At 36.7% G+C, this 22,551-nt stretch overlaps 1 protein-coding gene across 8 annotated transcripts in view; it reads left to right on the forward strand.

Moving 5' to 3' along the window:
- Window positions 1-22,551, forward strand: part of RABGAP1 (RAB GTPase activating protein 1) — a 154,317-nt gene that overhangs the window by 97,712 nt on the left and 34,054 nt on the right. For all 8 annotated transcript variants that reach the window (XR_006607426.1, XM_004757356.3, XM_045082362.1 and 5 more), the window contains 2 exons: window positions 16,975-17,088; window positions 22,344-22,418. Coding sequence is in view for 7 of the 8 variants with exons in the window: in XM_004757356.3 (XP_004757413.1) it covers window positions 16,975-17,088; window positions 22,344-22,418 (189 nt within the window). In the remaining variant the exon portion in view is untranslated. The remainder of the gene's footprint in view (window positions 1-16,974; window positions 17,089-22,343; window positions 22,419-22,551) is intronic.

Here is a 22,551-nt window from a genome sequence, read left to right on the forward strand (position 1 = left end):
GTATTCATAGGTAAGGAGATGTGTTTAGATGACTTTCCTTAGAAGGCAGTATATGAGATGGGCAAGGTTCTGGGAAAAGTAAGATCTCTGTAGTGTTATCTCAGCCCACCCCTTGTAGAAGGTTGCTGAAAGTATCCAGCTGGGCAGAGTTTAAGGAACCTAAAAGATCTATAGACAATAGACTAATAAAGTAACGTACAATTATCAAAGCAACATATGACACGAGAGTGCCCTTTGCAGAGTAAAAAGCACATCTTTATGTTACATTACCATAATAGAAATCACTTAATGAAAGATTTATTGGTTTGTTACAAAACGATTGTATTGGCTTTGAACAACATTCAAAAGTAAGTCTTTTCAAAGTCAAGCTTTAAATTCTGTGTCTGTCAGCTTTTAATAAAAACCTGTTGAATTAGTAAATTAATATTTCGGGGAGAAAGCAGAAGTTACAGCATTAAACAGCATGATTTCTTTATGAATTTTTTTCCAGAAAGACTGGGGAAATCCCCATTGCCAAAATCAGTTATTTATAGCTAGACCAGAAATAAAAAAATTAAAAAGGCCATTTGTGGGTCTCTATCTTCATTGGCCCTTGGGGAGCAGAATCTGACTCAAAAGTCTTTTTCATTTTTAAAAGTTCTTTTTCTTCATGACATAATATTTGTAGTAATTGAAACCCTTCCTACTTAGACTATGTTACCGTCATGAATTGTTAACATCCTTGAACCGAGGATGTGTGTTGTATCCTACGGAGCACTGGAAATGAAGTTAAAACAATTTAGGTACTTATTCTGGCTATTTGAGTTATGATGATGCCAACACTAAAGGGGTTGATTTAAGATCAGATGCATGTTACATTAATGTAAAGATCTTTATGTTTATATTCTTGGATCACTTTTCTCCTAAGATAAACAGGAAAGCAATGAAAAGAGCATGGATTTTGGAATCTCTAGCCCTTGGTTCTCTATTCTATAAAATGGGCTTACTCCCCTTTTTGTTAGAATTATTGTGAAATTCAGACACTATGCATTTTAAGTATTAGAATTGTGCATAGAAATTCAGTAAAAAATTGTTGCTATTATTTCTTTGTCACACAGAGGTCAGAATCTCCCAGTAACCTCCAGGGCTTGCTGCAAACTGGAATGTACTCCAGAGGAAAGCCCTGGGTGAATGTGGAGTGACCCATCCTTTTTTGCAGAAATCATAAACCCTCAAGTACTGCCATAATGATTTGCTCCATCAGTACCTTGGTATTTTATGTATTTTGTCCTGCTTTTATAGTATGTTGTGCTGGAGGATTACTCCTGTGCAATTCTTAGACATTAAGGTACATGCATTTAGATGTACTTCATTAAGGAACAAGTCATTGAGGCTTAGAATAAAAGCTTTATTTAGTAGGTTAGAGGTAGAAAGGAAATTTGGGAGTGCAATGGTGAAGAGGTATCCCTTTCATTGAAATTCAAAAATGAGTTGTACTGGGAAAAAATGAAATCATGGCAAGGGGTGTTTTAAGCTTCAAAGAGCTCTGAATGAAGAGGGGTCATTTATGCACTTAAGAAATAGACCATGTTGGGGGCTGGGTGGTTTTAGTGGGTTAAGCCTCTGCCTTTGGCTCAAGTTGTGTTAACTTATGTGTTAATTGTGATAATTGTGTTAACTGATCTCAGGATCCTGGGATCGAGCCCCTCTCTGCTAAGCAGGGAGCCTTCTTCCCCCTCTCTTCTCTGCCTGCCTCTCTGCCTACTTGTGAGCTCTCTGTCAAATAAATATATAAAATCTTAAAAAAAAAAATGAAGAAATAGAACATGTAATATGTAGTGATGAAAAGTATGTGCTTGAGAGGCAGACTTGAGTTTGAATTCTAGCTCTGCCAGTTAATAACTGTGAACCTACGGCAAGGTATGAAATCCCTTAGTCTCTGTTGCCTTACTTAATAGCACTATTTCATGCAAGTATTAGGATTAAATGAGCTAATGCATGTGAAGCTCTTGGCCCATAGTAAGCATTCAGTACATGTTAACAGGTGCTGCTATCTTCCTTGTGTAAATACAGCAGCGTGGATGAACCAGAGGTTTCAAGTTGAGGTATAATGCAGAGTAAGGTCAGAAAGATAAATTGCGGGGGGGTTGGGGGGGCGCCTGTGTGGCTTAGTCAGTTGAGTGTCCGCCTTTGGCTCAGGTCATGATCTCGGGATCCTGGGATCGAGCCCCACGTCAGGCTCTCTGCTCAGCGGGGAGTCCACTCCGTCTCCCTCTACTGCTCCCCTTAACTTCTGCACGCACTCACTTGCTCTCTCTCTCAAATAAATAAAATCTTTTTTAAAAGGAAAGAAAGATAGATAGATAAATCGGGACGACCTAGTCTGGAATAAATGGCTAGGGATTTGATTTTAATTAGGAAGCGGAGATGGACTTAAGATTTTTGAAGAGGTAAATTACATAATATAGAATCCTAAAGTCACAAGGCTAGAAAACCCCTTAGAGGTCTCAATCTAAACCCTTCCTTTCACAGATGGGGAAAGGGAGACCCAGAGTAGTGACTTAATTAGTTGTGGAGCTGGGACTCAAGCTCTGCCCAGTCTTACACCTCCCTTAGGCTCAGTCATAGCCCAAAATAAGCCCAAAGGATTGTTCAACATTTGTCAAGTGCTTAAAAAATGGGAGTTGCTAGCAGGTTTGGGGAAAAAAGGAAAACAAGTACTCAGATTTTGGTGTGTTATTAAATATTTTCCATTGGCACTTTGAACCAAACCAATTAAGATTCAAAAAATCTTAGTTCGAAAGTTCTGTTGATGACTGGCAGCCACCTCAGAAATGTTTGTTAGGGTAAGTGAAAATACATGACATGGGTGGTTCTAGAAAGCTTGCATGGCTATTTATAGTACTTGTACTGCTGTTGAGATTAGAGGGCAAAGTTTTTGCTTAAATAAAATTGAAGATCACTGCTTGTCCACTATCTTTTAAAAGTGCTGTTTCCCAAGAACTTTAAATAGAAAAACATTTAAAAAACTTAATTTCAGGAGGGCTCTTACACCTATGTAGAAAGGCATTACTACAAAGTGCTAATAGACTTTGGTTAGTATTATACCTTTGTGCAGATAAGTTTTGAGTTTTTAGGTTGATAAAAAAAGATCTATATAGTTACAACTTAATACATTAATGGTGAAATAAGATAGCTTTTAAACATTTAAATATTTCTTGGTAATTGTTTCTTAAGATTAATTTTTTAGGGAAATATTAAAATCTCAAACATTTTTCTTATATATTGGGGCTCAAGGAAACATTATTTTTGCCTGAAAGCTATATAAAAATATATAACTAAAATAAATATCAAAACCCAGAACATATAGTGTGAGAGTTAAGTATATGAATGCAGACCTCTTCTAGATTTCTTTTTTTTAATATTTTATTTATTTATTTGACAGAGGGAGATCACAAGTAGGCAGAGAGGCAGGCAGAGAGAGAGAGGAGGAAGCAGGCTCCCTGCTGAGCAGAGAGCCCGATGTGGGACTCGATCCCAGGACCCTGAGATCATGACCTGAGCCGAAGGCAGCGGCTTAACCCACTGAGCCACCCAGGCGCCCCTAGATTTCTGAATGCAGTTCAGTAGTTCACAGATGAAGGTATCTGTGATTAATATCATTCAAACACAGATTCTCAATTGTGTTAACTGTTAGAAGAGCTGGGAACTCTGTAGAGTTGTAAAGTCATATTAATATATCTAGCTATTCTGTAGTTGCTATATATTTTTGCTACTTAATTCTCTAGCTTAGAAGAAACTAACTTTAAAACTGAGTGTTTGTTAAGGATTATGAAATACAAATATTTTCTTAGAAATCATAATTTGATTATTTGGTTATATAAAAATATAGCTTGAGGAATGTATCTTGATCATGTGTGTGGTATATCATGAATGGGTGATTTTAAGAAGATTTGGTTCTGGACATAGAATGCTTTATAAAACCTTTAAGCAAATAGTGCAAGTCAAACAATAGAGTCTTTATTAAGCTGTACAAAGAAGGCATTTGATACATGATCTTACTCAGTAATATAATTGAAGTAAGTATTTGGAAATTATCACAGTTATCAGAAACAAGTGTTTGGAATATGCCTTTGTATTTCATAGTTTTGCGATTTCAAATTTAGCTGACTCATCGATTACCTCCCCTCCCAGCTTTTAATCAAAATGACACTTTTTGTGTTCACTTTTGTCAGGTAACAGTTCATGAGTATTTCCTGCTTCTTGGGCCTCTCCATGATGGATAACTATGAAGAAGAAGCAACAATAACAAAGCAGGAAAAGGTTGACAGTGCAGTTAGCATTTATGCCTTATCTATACATGATTTGGGACCATTTTGCCAAACATTGAATAATTTTCCTGTGGGAAACTTGAGCCCTAAAAGGAAATGAACATAGCTAAAAGACTGCATTTCACAGGGGACTTAAGTTTATTTTTAGAATGGCACTATAATGCCATATTTGGATTGAAACAATGTGATAGCAGTACATTATTTTATTAAAAAGCTATCTTTTCTGAAAAAGTCATCTGATTTTCTGTCATACTGTATGGGATAGAATTAACATAAGAAGTATATAATTGTTCAGCTAACAAGGGCTAAAGTATGTATTAAAGTAAGAGGCACTTGCTTATCTGGCAGACATTACTGGAGCCTTCTTTCTGAGTCTGCTCTGTATAACATTCTCTGGCAGTTCATTGCCATAGTACATGGTTGTCTTTTTGTTGTGTATGTTTATAGTAAGTTTTCTTTATTGGAAGGGAAAAAGAGAGTAAAGAAACATTAGTAGCATTGGGCGTTGGTATAGTTATCTAATTGTCTTGAGATATAAGGGCACTTTCCTAAATGAGACAAAAATAGAGAAATCCAAATGGGTTTTGTTTCTGAGAAATGATTAAAAAAAGAAAAAGATGATTAGCAAAGGTATTTCATACTGAGCTCTACAGTGTTCTGGTTAACATTATTCACAGGAGAAAAAAAACAAAAACACTTACTGCGTCATTTATATTATATGTCAACATTTTTCCTGCTGCCTGATTTACCTCCTTTATAATTTCATTTGGGTGAGATAAATTATGATGTTGGTAATATACAGTGGATTTCTGAATTATGTACTAAAATTGCAGATCCCCCACAGGGCGCTAAGTCCCAAACAGGAAAACCTGACAAATACACATTTTATCCCTTGGCTCTCTCCCAAAGTTGGAAATATGCCAAAATCATAAATCTCAAGTCTGATGGGAAAGAGCCACCACTGATATACAAGGTCTTATGGTTAAGATATATGTTGGAATCCAACTAGCATTTAGGGAAAATGCCTTTTCTTTGAATAACTTCTAGAAGGGCCACATGTTGATATTTTCTTCACTTTGTTTTTGTGTTTAAGATCATTATATATATTTCTCTGTCTGCATGTTGTTCTCTGTCTGCATGAAGGGCCTTAGTTACTTCTGTTTTAAGCCCACTGAACAACCCTTATCCAAGAAAGCACTTCCATATGAGTTAAAAGAAAAAGCATATTTTCAAAGTCTCTTATGTCAGTTTTAGGTATAAGAGCTAGAAGACAAAAGCCTTTTTTTCATATGTTAGGAACTAGAAAGGTCACTCACTACTGAAGGGAATTTGCTCACTTTCACAGTATGTTTGTCTAGGTTAAGAATGTGAGCTAAAACACCAGAACAGTTGGGTTCCAGGCCCAGCTTCTCACCTTTCAGGTGATTTAACTTCTTCCCCCGTTGTCAGAGGGTTAAGATGGGTCGTTCTGTCTGTGTGATCTGTCTATACATAAAGCAGTTAAAACAATGGCAGCAGATCCATCTTAGCTCTTGTTATTGTTGCTTAATTATTTTTAAATCTCTAAAAGCAAATTTGTCAGTAAAAAATGAGTGGCCCTGAACCTTAGCTGTTTCATATATCCCTTTGAGAATTCATTTATTCAACAAATACCTGATGAACGTCTACCATTTGTCAGACTCTTATAGGAGTTGTAGATGGCACATGAAAAAAACAAGTCTCTGCGCTTATGAACTTACACATTCTAGTGAGTCTTAAAATTCCTAAACATCCCTCTTATAAAAATACATGCAAAGCATCGATCGCATGCAGTGTCAGAGAATTTATGGTAACCTGTAAGTCTGTTTACTAAGTCTCTAAACACATCTCAGGAATCTTCAAAATTTCAGAAATCTCTAGGAATATCACAGATACCTTCTTTTTATTTTGTCAGAATTCCTGTGTGAGGCATTCTTTAAGAGGGTTATAGTATTTGATTTTTTAAAGACAAAGCTATTGTTCAAGAGACAGAATAATTGTTACTGTTTTCCTTAATCACCTTTTTTGGTTACATCAAATTAGAAATGCTTAGATTTAACATGATCAATGGAAATAAAATTTCCAGATTTTTCAGATTTTTGTAGGACCATCTTGGTCTTGTCCAAACATAAGAACATCTATTTTCACTGGCATAGAAGTCTTATTCTTTATTTTTTAACTTAAGCAAGTCTGCTGTTTCCAGAACATATATAATTAAATAACAAATGATGAGAGTTACAGAGCTAAGAGAGAATGATTATACCTCAAGGATGTTTTCAGTCCTCATTTATTCCCTTATAAACATGTAGCACCCCTTCAATTTCTTTTTTCTTCTTTTGAGTTTTTATCCTAGGGGATTTTTTTTTTTTTTTATTTTTTTTTTAAATATTTTATTTATTTATTTGACAGAGAGAAATCACAAGTAGATGGAGAGGCAGGCAGAGAGAGAGAGAGAGGGAAGCGGGCTCTCTGCTCAGCAGGGAGCCCGATGCGGGACTCGATCCCAGGACCCTGAGATCATGACCTGAGCCGAAGGCAGCGGCTTAACCCACTGAGCCACCCAGGCGCCCTATCCTAGGGGATTTTAAAAATTAAGTCTTTAAAATTCATTTCTTACAAGCTATAGCTGACTTTAAGAGCAAGATATAATCAAATTTTTTTTTATTTCTGTAAAAACATGTAAAGATAGAATACGGTATAATAGATTTGAGTGAGGTTTTGGTGGTTTCTGTTTTATTTTGTTTTCTTAAGTGTTACATGATGGCTTTTAACAAATCATTTATTAACATTACACACTAGTCCCAAGATCTTTCTTTTTCTTTAGGCAACAAGCTACTCTGGAAATAATAATCTTCCCTGTGTTGGTTATTTCTCATGGCAGCCTTCCACTGTATTTTCTTTGTTTGGGTACTTTCCTTTTCTTCCTGCCATTCTTAGCTTTCTATTTTTCAACTTGAGTTTACAAAGGGTGTGTATTCAAAGAGTTTCCGCCAGTTCCCAGTACCTTGTTAATCCTGAGAAGTTATCCAGTGGGCCAATTCTCACAGTAAGATATAAAAATAGTTATCCAGAAGAATTACAGAATGTGGTACCACTGTGATTTGAACTAATGGATGACTTTCAAAACTTCAATGGAGAGAAGAAAACAGCATATAAGTATTATTATTTCCTTAGGGTTTTCTCTGCAGACTTTTTTTTAGAACTTTAAAAATTAAATAACAAAGCCTCACCATCGCTTTATATCGTATACACTAAAAGGGCGTAACAGTTCAGGCCAAGAAAGAAGTCATCTATAAATCTGTCACATGAACAGAACCTACTTTTGATTACTAATAAACTTATACCCACAGCATTCATTTCACCAGTTTTATTCCACATATTCTGTTCAGCATTTTATTGAGTGGCTAATAAGTGCAGATCATTATTGGTATGTGAACTTGGGTGGCTTAACCTTGCTAAAAGTCCAAATTTCCATATTGTATAAGGAGATAATGCCATTTCCATTTTTTTCTTTTAATAACTATATTTAAGAATTGTTTTAGATTTATAAAAATTGTGAAAATAGTATAAGATGTTCCCATACCCTGCATGTAAGATGTTAACTAAACATCTTATGTTTAGTAAACAATATAGTTGTATTAATATTAAGTGAAATCTATATTTAGGGGGTTTTTTTTTTGAAGATTTTGTTTATTTGAGAGCTTGAGAGAGCACAAGCAGGGAGGGAAGTAGCAGAGGGAGAGGCAAGTTCCCCGCTGAGCAGGGAGCCTGATATGGGGCTCTATCCCAGGGCCCCCAGGATCATGACTCAAGCTGAAGGTAGCTGCTTAACACACTGAGCCACTCAGGTACCCATATACTTTCTTTAGTTTTGCTTAATTTTTATCTAATGCCCTTTCTTTGTAGTGGATCCTATTCAGGGGTGCTATATTACATTACATCCTCGTGTCTCCTTAGGCTCCTCTTGACAGTAACAATGTTATATACTTTAACTTGTTTTTGATGATTTTGATGGTTTTAGGGAATACTGGTCAGGTATTTTATAGAATGCCCTTCAGCTGGAATTGATCTGTTTTTCTTATGAGGTTATGAGTTTTGTTGATGAACATATAGGTAAAGCACCATTTTTATCATCTCTTATCAAGGGTAGGGACGATCACCATGACTCACCACTGTGATTTTGACCTTGATCATCTGGCTAAGGGCATATTTGTCATATTTCTTCACTGTTAAGTCAGTTTTTCCCCTGTCCATAGTGTATTCTTCTCAAGGAAGTCACTCTGCACCACTCAACACCAGGAATGGGCTTCCTCCAGGAGGGCAGTGTGTCTGCATATGTTACTGGGAATTCTTCTGCATAGGCTATTTGTCTCACCCCTCCCCATGCCTTTATTTATTTAGTCTTTTGTTTATGTAAGTATAGACTCATGGATTTTTGTTTTATACTTGGATTATAATCCAGTACTACTTTGTTTATTTTAATTGTTCCAGCTTTGGACATTGGGAACTCTTTTCTTTGACTCCTCTTAACCCTCTGACAACAACATACATGTTGTTGTGTGTTTGTTTTCTTCATAGTCAGGATACAGGGGAAGCACTTCTTTACTCTTCTGGCACTTCTAGATAGTACAGGTTCATCTTATATCTCCTGCCCCAGTCTTAGAAACAATTATTTCTCTAAGGAGAGGTTCCTTTTACTGGTAACTGTATCAGAAACCAAGATCCTGGCAATAGATGTGCTCACTGCTACTGGATTTTATTGCTTCTAGATCCTCTAATCAACTGACCAAGCAAGGAAATACCTGTGCAGTATGCCTTTTGATCAGTCAACATGTGGGTTCAGCAAACAGTGCATTGGAATTAGTATGGGCTGGACTCAGTAAACTTTATATGTAGTTCTTTGCAACTTTAGATACAATTATTAGTCATACATAGACTAGAAGAAGGGTAAGACAAGTACATAAAAGAGTCTTTCAAAACAGCAAGATAATTGCTGTAAGGGTGCTACTAATAATGTGTGTACACTGATTGGTGCACTTTTCTGGAGAACAAATTGGCAATGTAATTCCTAATCCAAGACACAAGGCTTAAATGCTGAATCTTGGGGGAATGATAAAATTGTGGGAAACTGTCATTCCCTTAGGAATCATGGCTCTACTTTACAGCCTTGTTTATAGCAAAAGAAATATAACAGCCTGAATATTCCAAAGTCAGGGATTTAGCATAGTAAATTATGGTATAGCCCTGTTACAGGTAACTGTGCATTAAAAATGGCAGGGTAGATAATTGTCAAGTGATATGAAAAGATGCTCACAATGTTTTGCAGGTAGTAAAACTAATTATCAAAACAGTATGAACTTTTATAAAAATAATTACATAAAAAACACATATCCATCAAACATTAGCTATAGTTATTTCTGAGTTGTGAAATTATCTTTTTTCTTATTTCCTCCCAGTATTATCATAAGAAGAGAGTAAAATAACTTTTATTAAAATAAAAGGGTTTTGTTACTATATGAATAAAACAAAAAGTTGGATTTTTTCTTTTAAAATGCAGTATGGTGGGTCACTTTGGTGGCTCAGTTGGTTGAGAATCCAACTCTTAATTTCAGCTCAGGTCATGATCTCCGGATCATGAGATCAAGCCCTGCATCGGGCTCCATGGTGGGTATGGAGCCTGCTTAAGATTCTCTCTTTCCCTCTGCCCCTGCTTATCCTACCCACCTACCACCCTCAACCCCCACTCACACTTGCGTGATAAACGACAAAATGCAGTATCATTAATGTTGTTATTTTTGAACAGCAGTGAGTAGTCCCATTTGGCAGGAGTATGAGAAGGGGCAATAAAAGAGATTTAGATGTTAGTATGACGTGTTAATTCTCAGTATTTGTTTTGTGAATAAGCTTTAAATGTACTGAGATTTTAGAATATAATTTTTAATGAAATTATTTCCAACAATGTACATATGTATTCCATTATATTATTATACCATAATTTATCCCTTTTTCTGTTGATGGACATTGGGATTTCTAGTTTGGGGCTGTTACAGATACGGTTATTATGAACATTCTTAACTTTTTTCTTTCTTGATTGTATGTTTTTGGTTCTCCTACGTAATATTAAGGATGAGAATTGCTGGGTCTGGGTATATGTATGTTTGACTTTACAAGAAACTGCTGTGTAATTCATCACAGTGGTTGTATCATTTTATACCTCCATTAACAACAAGCGAGAGTTCCAGTTGTTTCATATCCTTACCAACTTCTGGTATTTTCTTTGTATTTTAGACAGTCTTGTATGTTTCAGTGCATATGTTTATAATAGCTGCATAGTAAATATGGTATATATGATTTCTGAGCATTGCTGATTGAAATGTAAGGGACATATACCACCATATTTCCAGGATTTAATTTAAACTTCTGCTACATTGGGGATACAGAAATATATAGACTTTGGGAGAACTGACTTCTGTAAAATGCGGCAAACATTTTTAACGTTCATTATTACATGAAAAGCGTGTATGTTCAAAGGGATATACATTTTAAGTTATTGCAGCTTATTTGTGACAGAATTTATGCTTGTAAAACATGAAACTAATCAACAGCATGTCAGTATGTTTAAAATCATTACAAATCTCTGTTCATGTTGCCCATGAAAAAAATTACTGTGATACATATTTAGAGCAGGAATTGGCAAACGGTGGCCCAGGGACCAAATCAGGCAATGCTTCTTGTTTTTGTAAATAAAGTTTTATTAGAAAACAGAGTGCTTATTTATTTACATATTGTCTATGGCTACTTTTACTCTGCAAGGGAAGAATTGAGTAATTTTAATGCTAAATGACTTGCAAAGCCAAAACTATTTGCTATCTGACTCTTAACAGAAAGAGTTTGTAAAATGCTAATACTGCATACTCATAGGACATCTTAGTTTTCTTCTGGAGAGTAAAGCTCTTTTTCTTGGGATGAAGTGACAGAAACATAAAACCAGTCGATGGAGGAAAAAACCCTCTTCTGCCATAACTTTGGTAATTTTCAGGACACATATCAACTGACAGTTTTGCTATTCCCTGTTCTTCAGTCTTTTCTAAGTTGATGATGTCACTCTTCTGATACAAACTTACTAAATTCATCATTGTTAGAATTTCTTGATCATCTTTGTACAGCTTGACTTCTGGCAAGTCAAATGGATTTAATCCCAAGTTTTTCAGCGTACTTTCTAAGACTAGATATTTTAAGTCAGTGGTTGACCATAGACCTCCCCAATACATTATTATTGTTGAGGCTTTGAATTTTAGGATGTGAATTTTCCAATGCAACTTTTCTCAAGGGTGTTTTACTCCTTAATTCTCTGATGACTCCCATGATCAATGGATGAAGGATGGCAGAGTAATAGGACAGACCAGTTATAGAGTATTTTCCTATCCTATGTGCATTTGAATTTCCAAACCATATTTCTCTAATAACTGTGCCTTCATCTTATCTTCATTACCAATCTGATATGACTGATGTAACTGGCATAGTCTATTTTGAAGTTTTCCATATCCCTCTCAATTCTTAATAGAATTTATTTAACCTTCGTGCTTGTGTTAAGCCACAATCTGTCACTCTCTTAGAATGTTTCAGAACTTACACTGTTGTTTCATAGAATTTCTAGAGTAAATGCATCTGACATTTTCTTCAAAAGAATTCTCTTTAGAGGTGCAGATACAATTCAAGAATAGAATTAACAATTTTTCAGAATAAGTTTTTGTAGCTATTCCAAATATAGATCAGTGACATATCTGTTCATCACTTTGGGAAAGCTTTGTCAATGTGAAATTCATCTTAGTCATTGTTTTAATGTTTCCAGTCTCCCTTCTCTTTTTCTTTCAAGCTCCAAAATCTTTCAGAAACTGCATTAATGCTGCTTCGAAATTATAATTCTGATTTTCCAAATTGTCACTATATTAAATAACTCTTCAGAGTATTCCAGGTAATATAGCCCTCTTTATCAGTGCACAAGAAATCATTCTCTTTTGGCAGACATTTTGGCTGGCTATTTCATTGTGGTTTTAATTAACTTTTTCATTTACTTATTTGCTGTTGATTTATTTTCTTTTATGAAGTGTCTGCTCAAATTTTTGTCCATTTTATTAGATTATCTTTTTTTGAGTTCTAGATATATTCTAGATACAGTTTTTTCACAAATCTGTACTACTGACTATTTCTTACTTAAATGGCATATTGTGTTTTATTTGTTTAATTAAGTTTATTATAATTTCACTATTAACTACAGTGTTATATCAGTTTCAGGTGTACAGTATAGTGATTCTGTACATTGCACAGTGCTCATAATGATAAGTGTATTCTTTAATCCCCATCACCTGTCTCACCCATCCCCTCTCCACAACCCCTCCAGTAACCATCAGTTTGTTCTCTGTAGTTAAGAGTCTTTGTCTTGGTTTGTCTCTCTTTGTGTTTTTCCTTTGCTTGTTTGCTTTGTTTCTTAAATTCCACTTATGAGTGAAATCATATGGTGTTTGACTTTCTCTGACTGATTTATTGCTTAGCATTATACTCTAGCTCCATCTATGTTGTTGTAAATGGCAAGTTTTTATTCCTTTTTATGGCTGAGTAATATTCCATTTGTGTGTGTATATCACATTTATATTACATACATGCATACATGTACAGGTATACATGTAGCATATCTCCTTGATCCATTCTGCTATCAGTGGACACTTGGGTTGCTTCTGTAATTTGACCATTGTAAATAATGCTACAGTAGACATGGGGGTGAATGTATCCCTTTGAATTAATGTTTTTGTATTTGAGGGGTAAATACCCATTAGTGTGATTCCTGGATAGTAGGACAGTTCTATTTTTAACTTTCTGAGGAACCTCCAAACTGTTTTTCCCAGTGGCTACACCAGTTTGCATTCCCACCAATAGTGCACAAGGGTTTTTCCTTTTTTTCCTCATTCTCACCAACACTTGTCGTTTCTTGTGTTTTTGTTCTTAGCCATTCAGACAATTATGAGGTGGTACCTCATGGTAGTTTTGTTTGGGACTTTTTTTTTTCTTTTAGTTTATTTATTCATTTAAGTAATCTTTATATCCAGGATGGGGCTCAAACTCACAACCCCAGGATCAAGAGGTACACACTCCTCCGACAGAGGCAGTCAGCCGCCACTCTCATTGTAGTTAAGATTTGCATTTCTGTGGTAATGAATGATGTTGAGCATCTTTTCATGTGTCTGTTAGCCCTCTATATGTCAACTTTGGAAAAATTTCTGTTCATTGTTCCAGTTAATAAGGGTCTTTCCTGATTACGTGGTGCCTCATTCGCATGGATCTTGAATTAAACGTTAGCATTAGAGATCCTGGTTTGGGTAGGGCTGTTGACTACATAATGTTGCCATTGCTTAGTCCTGTGAAAGCATTTGAACTTTATTAGGTATGTATATCAAGCGTTGACTGACTTTATGCCCTACATTATGCTGGGCTCTGTGGAAATTATAAAACCGAATCACAATTTCTGTCCCTATGTGAATAGTTTATAGGGAACTTAAGATAAACAAAAGTAAAAATATATATTCTAGGAACCTTGTGTGTGTGTGTGTGTGTGTGTGTATTCTGCATATCACTAGTGATTGTGTACACATGTGTGTTCAGAGGATAGCCCCAGCTCTCAGCAGTGCTGGAGATTGCTTCTTTCCACTTTTATCCAGCCTTTTCTGTATCCAAGTCAGACACTTGTAGATGCTTTTTATAGATTTAAATTTTATGTATACATTTAATGTAACCCTTACTACAACTTTATAAGGTAGGCGATATTAGTCACAGAAGATACAAAACATACCTAAAGTTATACAGCTTAAGAGACTGACCCAACTTCCAGACCCAAGTGCATGTCCCTCTAAGCTGTGCCCTAGGTTTTAAGACCTTGAAGTAAATATGGACTTACATCATTTTCATCACTTAGCTGTATATCGCTAAAGTAGGACTGGGAACTCTTACTACTTTAAAGGGCTAGAATCATCTTGGGTTTCTCATTTGTATGAGCATCCTCTTTTATTTTTCCATTTTAAAATCATCTTTATTCAGTTGTAATTTAAAATACATGAATTTTAAGTAAATGATTCAGTACATTTTAACTACCATCGTAGTTGTGATGGATAATAATACTTCAAAAAGTTCTCTTCATATTGTGTGAGAATCAGTTTTCTCCCTTTAACTCCAGCCTCTTCCAAATACTGATCTACTTTCTATAACTTAAAATTTTGTCTTTATAAGAACTTCATACACCTGGATTAATGGAAAATAATCTTTTGTGTCTGGCTTCTCCAGTCACTTGGAAAATGCTGTTGAGATCCATTCATGTTGCATACATCAGTGACTTTTATTTCTGTGTAGTAGTATTCCACTATATAGGTTGTACCACAATTTTATTTATCATTTCACCCATTAGAGCACTTTCGTATTATTTCCAGATTGGGTTAGTATGACTAAAGCTGTGACCATTCAAGTTCAAGTCTTTACATTTATTCATATTTTCATTTCTCTTGGATAAATATCTAGGACTGGAATCACTGAATTATATGTTAAGTGTATGTTTAACTTTATAAGAAACTTCCAAACCATTTCCAAAATATTTGTACCATTTCATGTTCCCCCCAATTTCTGGGAGTTCAGTTGTTTCACACACACCCTTTGCCAACACTAGCTATCTTGGTTCTTTTTAGTTTTAGCATTTAGTTAGATGGATAGTAGAATCTTATTGTGGTTTCAGTTTATATTGTTCTAATGACAAAGATGTTGAGATTTTTTTCACATGCTTATTTACCATCGCTGTCTCTTGCCCTGTGAAGTATCTCTTCAATCTTTTACCACCATTCCCCCCTTTTTAAAAATAAGTTGTTTGCCTCTTTATCTGTTTTAAGAGTTATATGTTCTGGATACAGCACCATTATCAGGTTTTATAGGTATTTTGTCCTGGTCAAGGTTAACATTTTCATGTTTTTACCAGGTGTTTAAAGAGTACAGTTTTAAAGTTTTAATGAAGTCCAGTTCACTTAATTTTTTTCTTTTATGATTCATGACTCGTGGGGACTCCTAGAGATAGCTTTACAGATCCCTTTCTGTTCAGCGTTTCCTCTCCAGTACTCTGACCTACAAACTCTAGCGGCCTTGCCCTTTCCATATCCCGCTCTTTTCTCAACTCAGGGAAATACTCCCCACCCCAGCTCTGTTTCAGTTCCCTCTCCATGTGCTGCAGCCTGGAAGCTGTCACCAGGCAATAACTACTGTGGTCTTTGGTCTCACCTTGGATCTTGTCCTTTTGTCAGAGAGCACCATTGTTCTGAGTTGCCTTAACGGTTAATAACATAATAAAAGTGAGTAGTATGCCAGTAAAGCTCTTTGGGAAGCAGTTTGGCAGCATCTCTGAAAGTTTAAATAGTTTAGTCATCAAAAAAGAGCATAGGCTTTAAAGTTAGCTCACTGGGACGAGTTTGGGGACTCGTAGTGTACAAACTTGTAATGAGTAGTAAAAAGCCATAGAGATCTGATGCACAGTATAATGAATATACTATGTAATGTAAGAAATATGGCTGTAGTGGCAGTCATATTATAATATATAAATGTATCAGAGTAATAAAACACTGTACAACTTAAATTTATACATTACATATCAAATATATTCAATAAGACTTTAAAAATGTAAAGTTAGTTCACATCCCACAACTGTAAAATACTTAGGATCCCGGGAACATGATGACCCAAAAGACTGGAGAAATTACTGAACAAGAGAAAAATATCACTTTGATTTTTCATCTTGAAGCAGGAGTATCAGTCTCTTAGATGGTATGCTGATGTGATGTAGTCTGACCAAGGAGAATCAAGTCCATTGTTTTATGAAGACAATGCACTGTTAAAATAGAAGGTCATGTTTCTGTGCTCCCATTTTTTAGCATATGAACACATGAAATTTAACAAGGGGAATTTATTAGGAATACCTGAATGCTTGCTTTGTTATTTAAAGGATTGCTGTGATATTATTGACATTTGTTTAGTTTTCTCCATTGGCAAAAGGAAGGGATATTTTCCTATAGCCTGTTTGAATCCCTTGACATTTGGTGATCTAGTTTCATATTGAGTAAACTGCTGTATGCACTTCTATACCGTTTACCCTTACAGTAAACCCCAATTTAGGGACCTCCCTTTTCTTTTTGAGAACCTGGCATATGGGCATCATGCCAAAGGATCATTTAAAGCAGCAGTTTTTATACCCAGTTTTTCTAATGGGAGCACTTTACCTCCTTTTGAGATTAGTTTGAATATTTTCCTATGGGAACTCCCATTTTGGTTACCACATTTTCCCTCTTGCAATATAAAGGTCACAGCTGCACTTCTTGCAACAGAGATGGAATACATATGAGGTATATGCAGTAAGCAGGTTCCTTTTCTTCCATATTTTTCCTTAATACTTGATTTTGCTTTTGCTTGAATAGTTGGTCTCTGAAGATGCAGTAACTCTGGGCATGCACATGTATATGTATGTCCCTGCAGCTTTAAAGCATGTAAATGAGAAGTCTTTGTTGTATAAACTTACACAAATATGTACATGATTAACTACTAAACCTCTTTCCTAATGTTTCCGCAGGAGTCTCCCCAGGACAGTGCTATCACTCGGGATATTAACAGGACATTCCCAGCTCATGACTATTTTAAGGACACAGGAGGAGATGGACAAGATTCCTTATATAAAATATGCAAGGTATTTCACATCAAAAAAACAAAAACCTTAGGTTTTAAAGGTGATTCTGGTTCTTTGAAATTACACAGAAGGTAACTACAAAGTGTAATTTGTAATTTATGTTTAAGAAGGCAAAAAAGGGGGGTCCCTGGGTGGCTCAGTCGGTTGAATGCCTGCCTTTGACTCAAGGTTGTGATCCCAGGGTCCTGGGATCAAGCCCTGCATCAGGCTCCCTGCCCAGCTCAGAGTCTGCTTCTTCCTTTCCCTCTGAACCTCGGCCCTGTTTCTGCGCTTGTGTTCTCTCTCTCTCAAGTGAATAAATAAAATATCTTTAAAAAGAAAAAAAAAAAGAATAGATTTTCTGAAATTGTGATGTCACCTTTAATTTTATGCTCTTAATGAACAGGAAATCAATTAGTCATAAAATGATAAGGTTTCTTTTACCCTTTTAATCAGGACTTGCAGATGACAGTCCCCTGATTCCATACGTATTATTTTTTTTAGGGGGAAATGGGCAAAGGGAGAGAAAGAATCTTCAGCAGGTTCCACGTGAAGTGTAGAGCCTGACATGGAGTTTGGGATTCAGTCTCACAACCCTGAGATCATGACCTGAGCTAAAGTCAAGAGTCAGATGATCTAAGCTACCCAGGCAACCCCTCCCCACCCAGTTCTACATTTGAACTTTCAGAAATTGGCTTATGTTAAGAGCCTCTAAGTCCTGTAACATTGTAAACTCCCTTTGGTATTCCCATTATAAGTTATGAACTTGGGAGCTAAGACACATCCAACAGCAGGAAGTACTGATGCCTATCTAGGTGGACTTTTTAGCACTGCAGCATAATAAATGGTGGGAAATACTGATGTCTGTTCAAAAAACCTGTAAAGGAAATGTTCAATTCAGCAGTAGTGTTCAATTTCAGCAGTCAATTTTCCAGTAGATTTTGGTATTCAGAGCCATAAGGCTAAAAAGTCTTGGGACTTGGGACCAGAGTTCTTCAACCTTCCTCTGTCCTCAGAATCAGTCTTTAGTCTTTTCCCCCCAAAATTTATCAAGTACCTATTTAACATCTACTCTCGAGGAAGTACAGACTAGGCATGAGACATATCGTTAAGAAACTTGCATGTTACTCATTGAGAAGGTATAATTAACAAGTTTTAGGGCAGGCTGCTAATAAAGGGCACGTTCTCCAGGGATAAATTAGATGCTTCAACTCTAAGGACAGTTAGGTTGAGAGAAATGTTTCTTTAATTTCCACAAAGTTATCATTTCTTTTGTACTGCCCTTTGAGCATCCTTTTTTAGCCCCTTCCTAGTTGTGCTTCCCACGTAAGCAGCTGTTCCTCAGTGCAGAATTTCCCATGAAGAAACCCTGTGCTTACTGCCTCTGAGCCCTTCCTCCTGATCCCACTGCTCTCTAGTGTTTGTTTCACAATGATCTTCCTTGAAGCACGCTCTCCTCTTGACCTCTCGACCTCTGTCACCCTCCCAGGTTTGCTCTCAACCTTCTCTTTCAGCATTGCTGACTCCTTCTTTGTCTCTTTACCTGCTCTTAAAACAGAAGCATTCTCCTAGGTGCTCAATCAACTACTATATGCCAGGCATATAGTAGTTCCTGGCGCTCTGTACTATCTCCCTGGGTGACTCCTTCCATCCCCACAGCTTCAGCTTTAATCACTGCACAGATGTTCCCAAATCTGCAGTTAGTTCAAGGCCTAAATTTCCAGCTGTCAGTCAGTCTTCCTATAGGCGGTCCATTAAGTACATCAGACAAAAAGGTCTAAAGATAGAGTTCATTTAAAAACATGTTTTATTAATGAGAATTATCAAATGTAATAAAAGTTGAATAATATAATGAATTTGTATATATCCCCCCCACCAGATTTAATATTTATGAACATAATACCCTAGTTGCTTTCTCTATTCCTTTTAAAAAATTTCCTGAGGTGGGGCACCTGGTGGCTCAGTCATTTAAGTGTCTGACTTTTGGTTTTGGCTCAGGCCATAATCTCATGGGTCATGAGATCCAGACCCACAGCAGGCTCTACGTTCAGCAGAGAGTCTGCTTGAAGGGTTTCTTTTTCTACCCCTCCCCTATTCACACTCCCAGGCTTACTCACTCACTCTCTCAAAAACAATTTTTTATTTCCTGAAGTACTTCAAAGCAAATTTCAGGTATTATGAATCAGTCCTTCACTATACATCTCTAAAAAAATTAGATCGCTATTCATCCATAGCAGCCATCATTATCAATCTGGGCCATCCAGTAACCTTCCAGATTTCCCTAAATGTCTTTATATGTTTGGTGAGAATAGGATCCAGTAGTATCCATAATATGTTTAGTTGTTACTGCTCTTTTAATTGAAAACAGTCTTCCTTTTTCCCTCCATGCTATTGTCTTGCTGAACATATAGTCATTTCTCTATTAGTTTTCAGTTCCTTCCTTTGGCCACATTGAGTTTGATAGGATTGATGTCTCTTACAGCCCTTCTTCGGATCACTGCTGGCTACAGGCCTCTATCATATGTGCCAGCACTTTCACAAAAGCTGCCTTGCATTAGTCTCCCTCCCTTTGGGTTCTAACCTATTTATTATTTTCTCCATGTTGACCCCAGAATTGGATCATTTGTGGCGCCTCCACAAAAGCCTTTAGTGCTTCCTCCTAACCCACAGAATGAAATCAAAGTCTCTTACTTCATTTCCTGGTCCCATATTTCTTAGCTTAGCATTAAAGTCATTTTGCAATTTATCCTGCCTTAATTCCTAAACATTTTATGCTTCAGCTGCATTGAACTTCTCACTGTACTCTGGTTGATTTATACATCAGACTTCCTAACGAAACTGTGAAGTTCTCAAGGGCAGAAATCACTTCTGTATGTTGGTGTTTGTAGCACTTGGCATGGTGCCTGGCATATAGTAGGTGCTCATTAAATGTTAATGAACCGATGAAATGCCTTTTATTCCCCATATTTCATTACAGCTTCCATGCATTTTATATCCTAAACATGTCTCAAATGTGTCATGTACTTTCACATCTGTGTGTATTCCTTCAGATTTTCTCATGACCCTGAAAAATAAGTGCCCCTCCATTTTCTGCCTATAGAAATTCAATACATTTCGTCATGGTACATAATTGGGTCCTGTGCTGAGCAGTTCATAGTGAGAGATCTGAGAATATATCATCAAGTCTGTCATATAAATACTGGGATTATTCACGTCTTACAGATAAGAAATAAAGGTAATGGGCCTAAGTTCCAGACCTAGACATCAGTAGTTGTGGGATTTCAGACCAACTCTGACTAACTCTGAAGCCTCTTTTCATTCTTGACCAAACAACTATTAATTGATAATTTTACAGACATTGTCAGACTGCTCTCCCCAGAGCTCTATCAGCATATACTACTACTGATTTTAACACAGTCTTAACAAAATTATTAACACTTCTTAATGTTAATAATGACAGATACAAAATAATGCCTTACTGTATGAAACAAATTGTTTCAAAAGCCCTCTGGATATCTTGTCTTTGAAAAAGTATATAAGTTAGAGTTTTTCATCAAAAGCTAATGATAAAACCAATGTGTATATTAACTTAATTGCCATCTAAAAAGCATCGACATCACATTTTGCTAAATGATCTTTATTTTGGACATATTCTAAATTGCTTTCATGAGATGCAGAGGAACCATGGTACAAAAAATAAGTGGGGAATAAATGGAATTTCATCAGAAATAAACTTGTTAAACAGGGGGATAGCATCTTGAATCTGTAGGAATTTCCCTTTCTACCACAGCTTACATGAGAACTGGAAATATTTGTCATAAAAACAAGACTCTGGAAAACAACCAAAGAACCAAAAAGAGTAAACCACAAGGAATGTCAGATGTCAGTATTCTGTTAAAGATAATGAGAAGAGATGGGCAATAATCATCTCCCGCCAAAAAAAATACAAAATAAGAATCCAGAGGAACCCACAAATGGTTTTGGAGTAATCCCTCTTATCAGAAAAGTTATTACTGGCATTGTGGAAAGAACTGTATTTGGGTGTCTTTGCCAAAAGATTTTTTCCCAGAAAGAAAAACGAATAATGTTAACAGTGTTTAGTTAAAGCATGCTGTATGATGGGCTAGGTTGAAGGCGTGAGGTCCTGGCTAGGTTGGATAGGGCATCACTCCAGCCCCTAAGAAGCTCACAATCCAGTAGAGAAGATGGACATTTAAAGATTTTTTTTTTTTTTTAATCTGACAGAGATTACAAGTAGGCAGAGAGGCAAGCAGAGAGAGAGGAGGAAGCAGGCTCCCTGCAGAGCAGAGAGCCCGATGTGGGGCTCGATCCCAGGACCCTGGGATCATGACCTGAGCCGAAGGCAGAGGCTTAACCCACTGAGCCACCCAGGTGCCCCGAGAAGATGGACATTTAAAATGCAGTGTGAGAGGCGCCTGGGTGGCTCAGTGGGTTGGGCCTCTGCCTTCGGCTCAGGGCGTGATCTCAGGGTCCTGGGATCGAGCCCCGCATCGGGCTCTCTGCTCAGTGGTGAGCCTGCTTCCCCCTCTCTCTGCCTACTTGTGATCTCTCTCTCTGTCAAATAAATAAATAAAATCTTTAAAAAAAAATGCAGTGTGATGAGTGCTGTGATAACTATACTTGTGTAGCAAGTACTGTCAGAGTACAGAGAAGAGAGGGAAACCTGGGGTAATGGAGTGTTTGGAACCTGAAGGAAGAATACATTTTTCCAGACAGAAGAGGGGAAGGCAAGGGCCAAGACAGAGTCATGGCAACCTTTTTTTTTAGAGGTGAAGTGGCTTTTGCCTAACTTTTCTCCACTCCTGGGCTATAGGAGGTCATGGCGACAGTTGTGTTTATTGTAAAGAAAAAATTGGTGAGGGGCACAAGGGTGGCTCAGTCACTAAGTGTCTCCCTTTGGCTCAGGTCATGATCCCAGGGTCCTGGAATGGACTTCTCTTCAGGCTCCCTGCTCATTGGGGAGTCTGCATTTCCCTCTCCCTCTCACTCATGCTCTCGCGTGCTCTCATATTTTTAAAAAAAAAAAATCTTTTTTTGAAATGTAAAAAAAAATGGCAAGAAATATTTGCATCACTCATTGACTATCAAAATGCCATAACGGAGTGTGAGTATCTTCCATGTTCCTGTATGCAAGGTCCTATAGGGCAGCTGTGGCCCATGAGTGAGTGACTTTATTTATTTATTTATTTATTTATTTATTATTTATTAATACATACATACATACATACATACCTCCCATGTTTTTCTTTCTCCAGGCATATTCTGTGTATGATGAAGAGATTGGCTACTGCCAGGGCCAGTCATTTCTCGCTGCTGTTCTGCTTCTCCATGTGAGTATTTGGTCTCTGCTCTGACTTACACATGACCTGCCTCAGCTTATGATAGCCTTAGACTTGAGCATGGTTTTATATGGCCTTTGGCCAGATTTTAGTGCATGAGTTTTACTCCTATATCTGGAAACCT

The sequence above is a fragment of the Mustela putorius genome, unplaced genomic scaffold, assembly GCF_011764305.1.
Source record: "Mustela putorius furo isolate JIRA1106 unplaced genomic scaffold, ASM1176430v1.1 tig00000596_pilon_pilon_pilon, whole genome shotgun sequence".
Taxonomy (NCBI): Eukaryota; Metazoa; Chordata; class Mammalia; order Carnivora; family Mustelidae; genus Mustela; species Mustela putorius.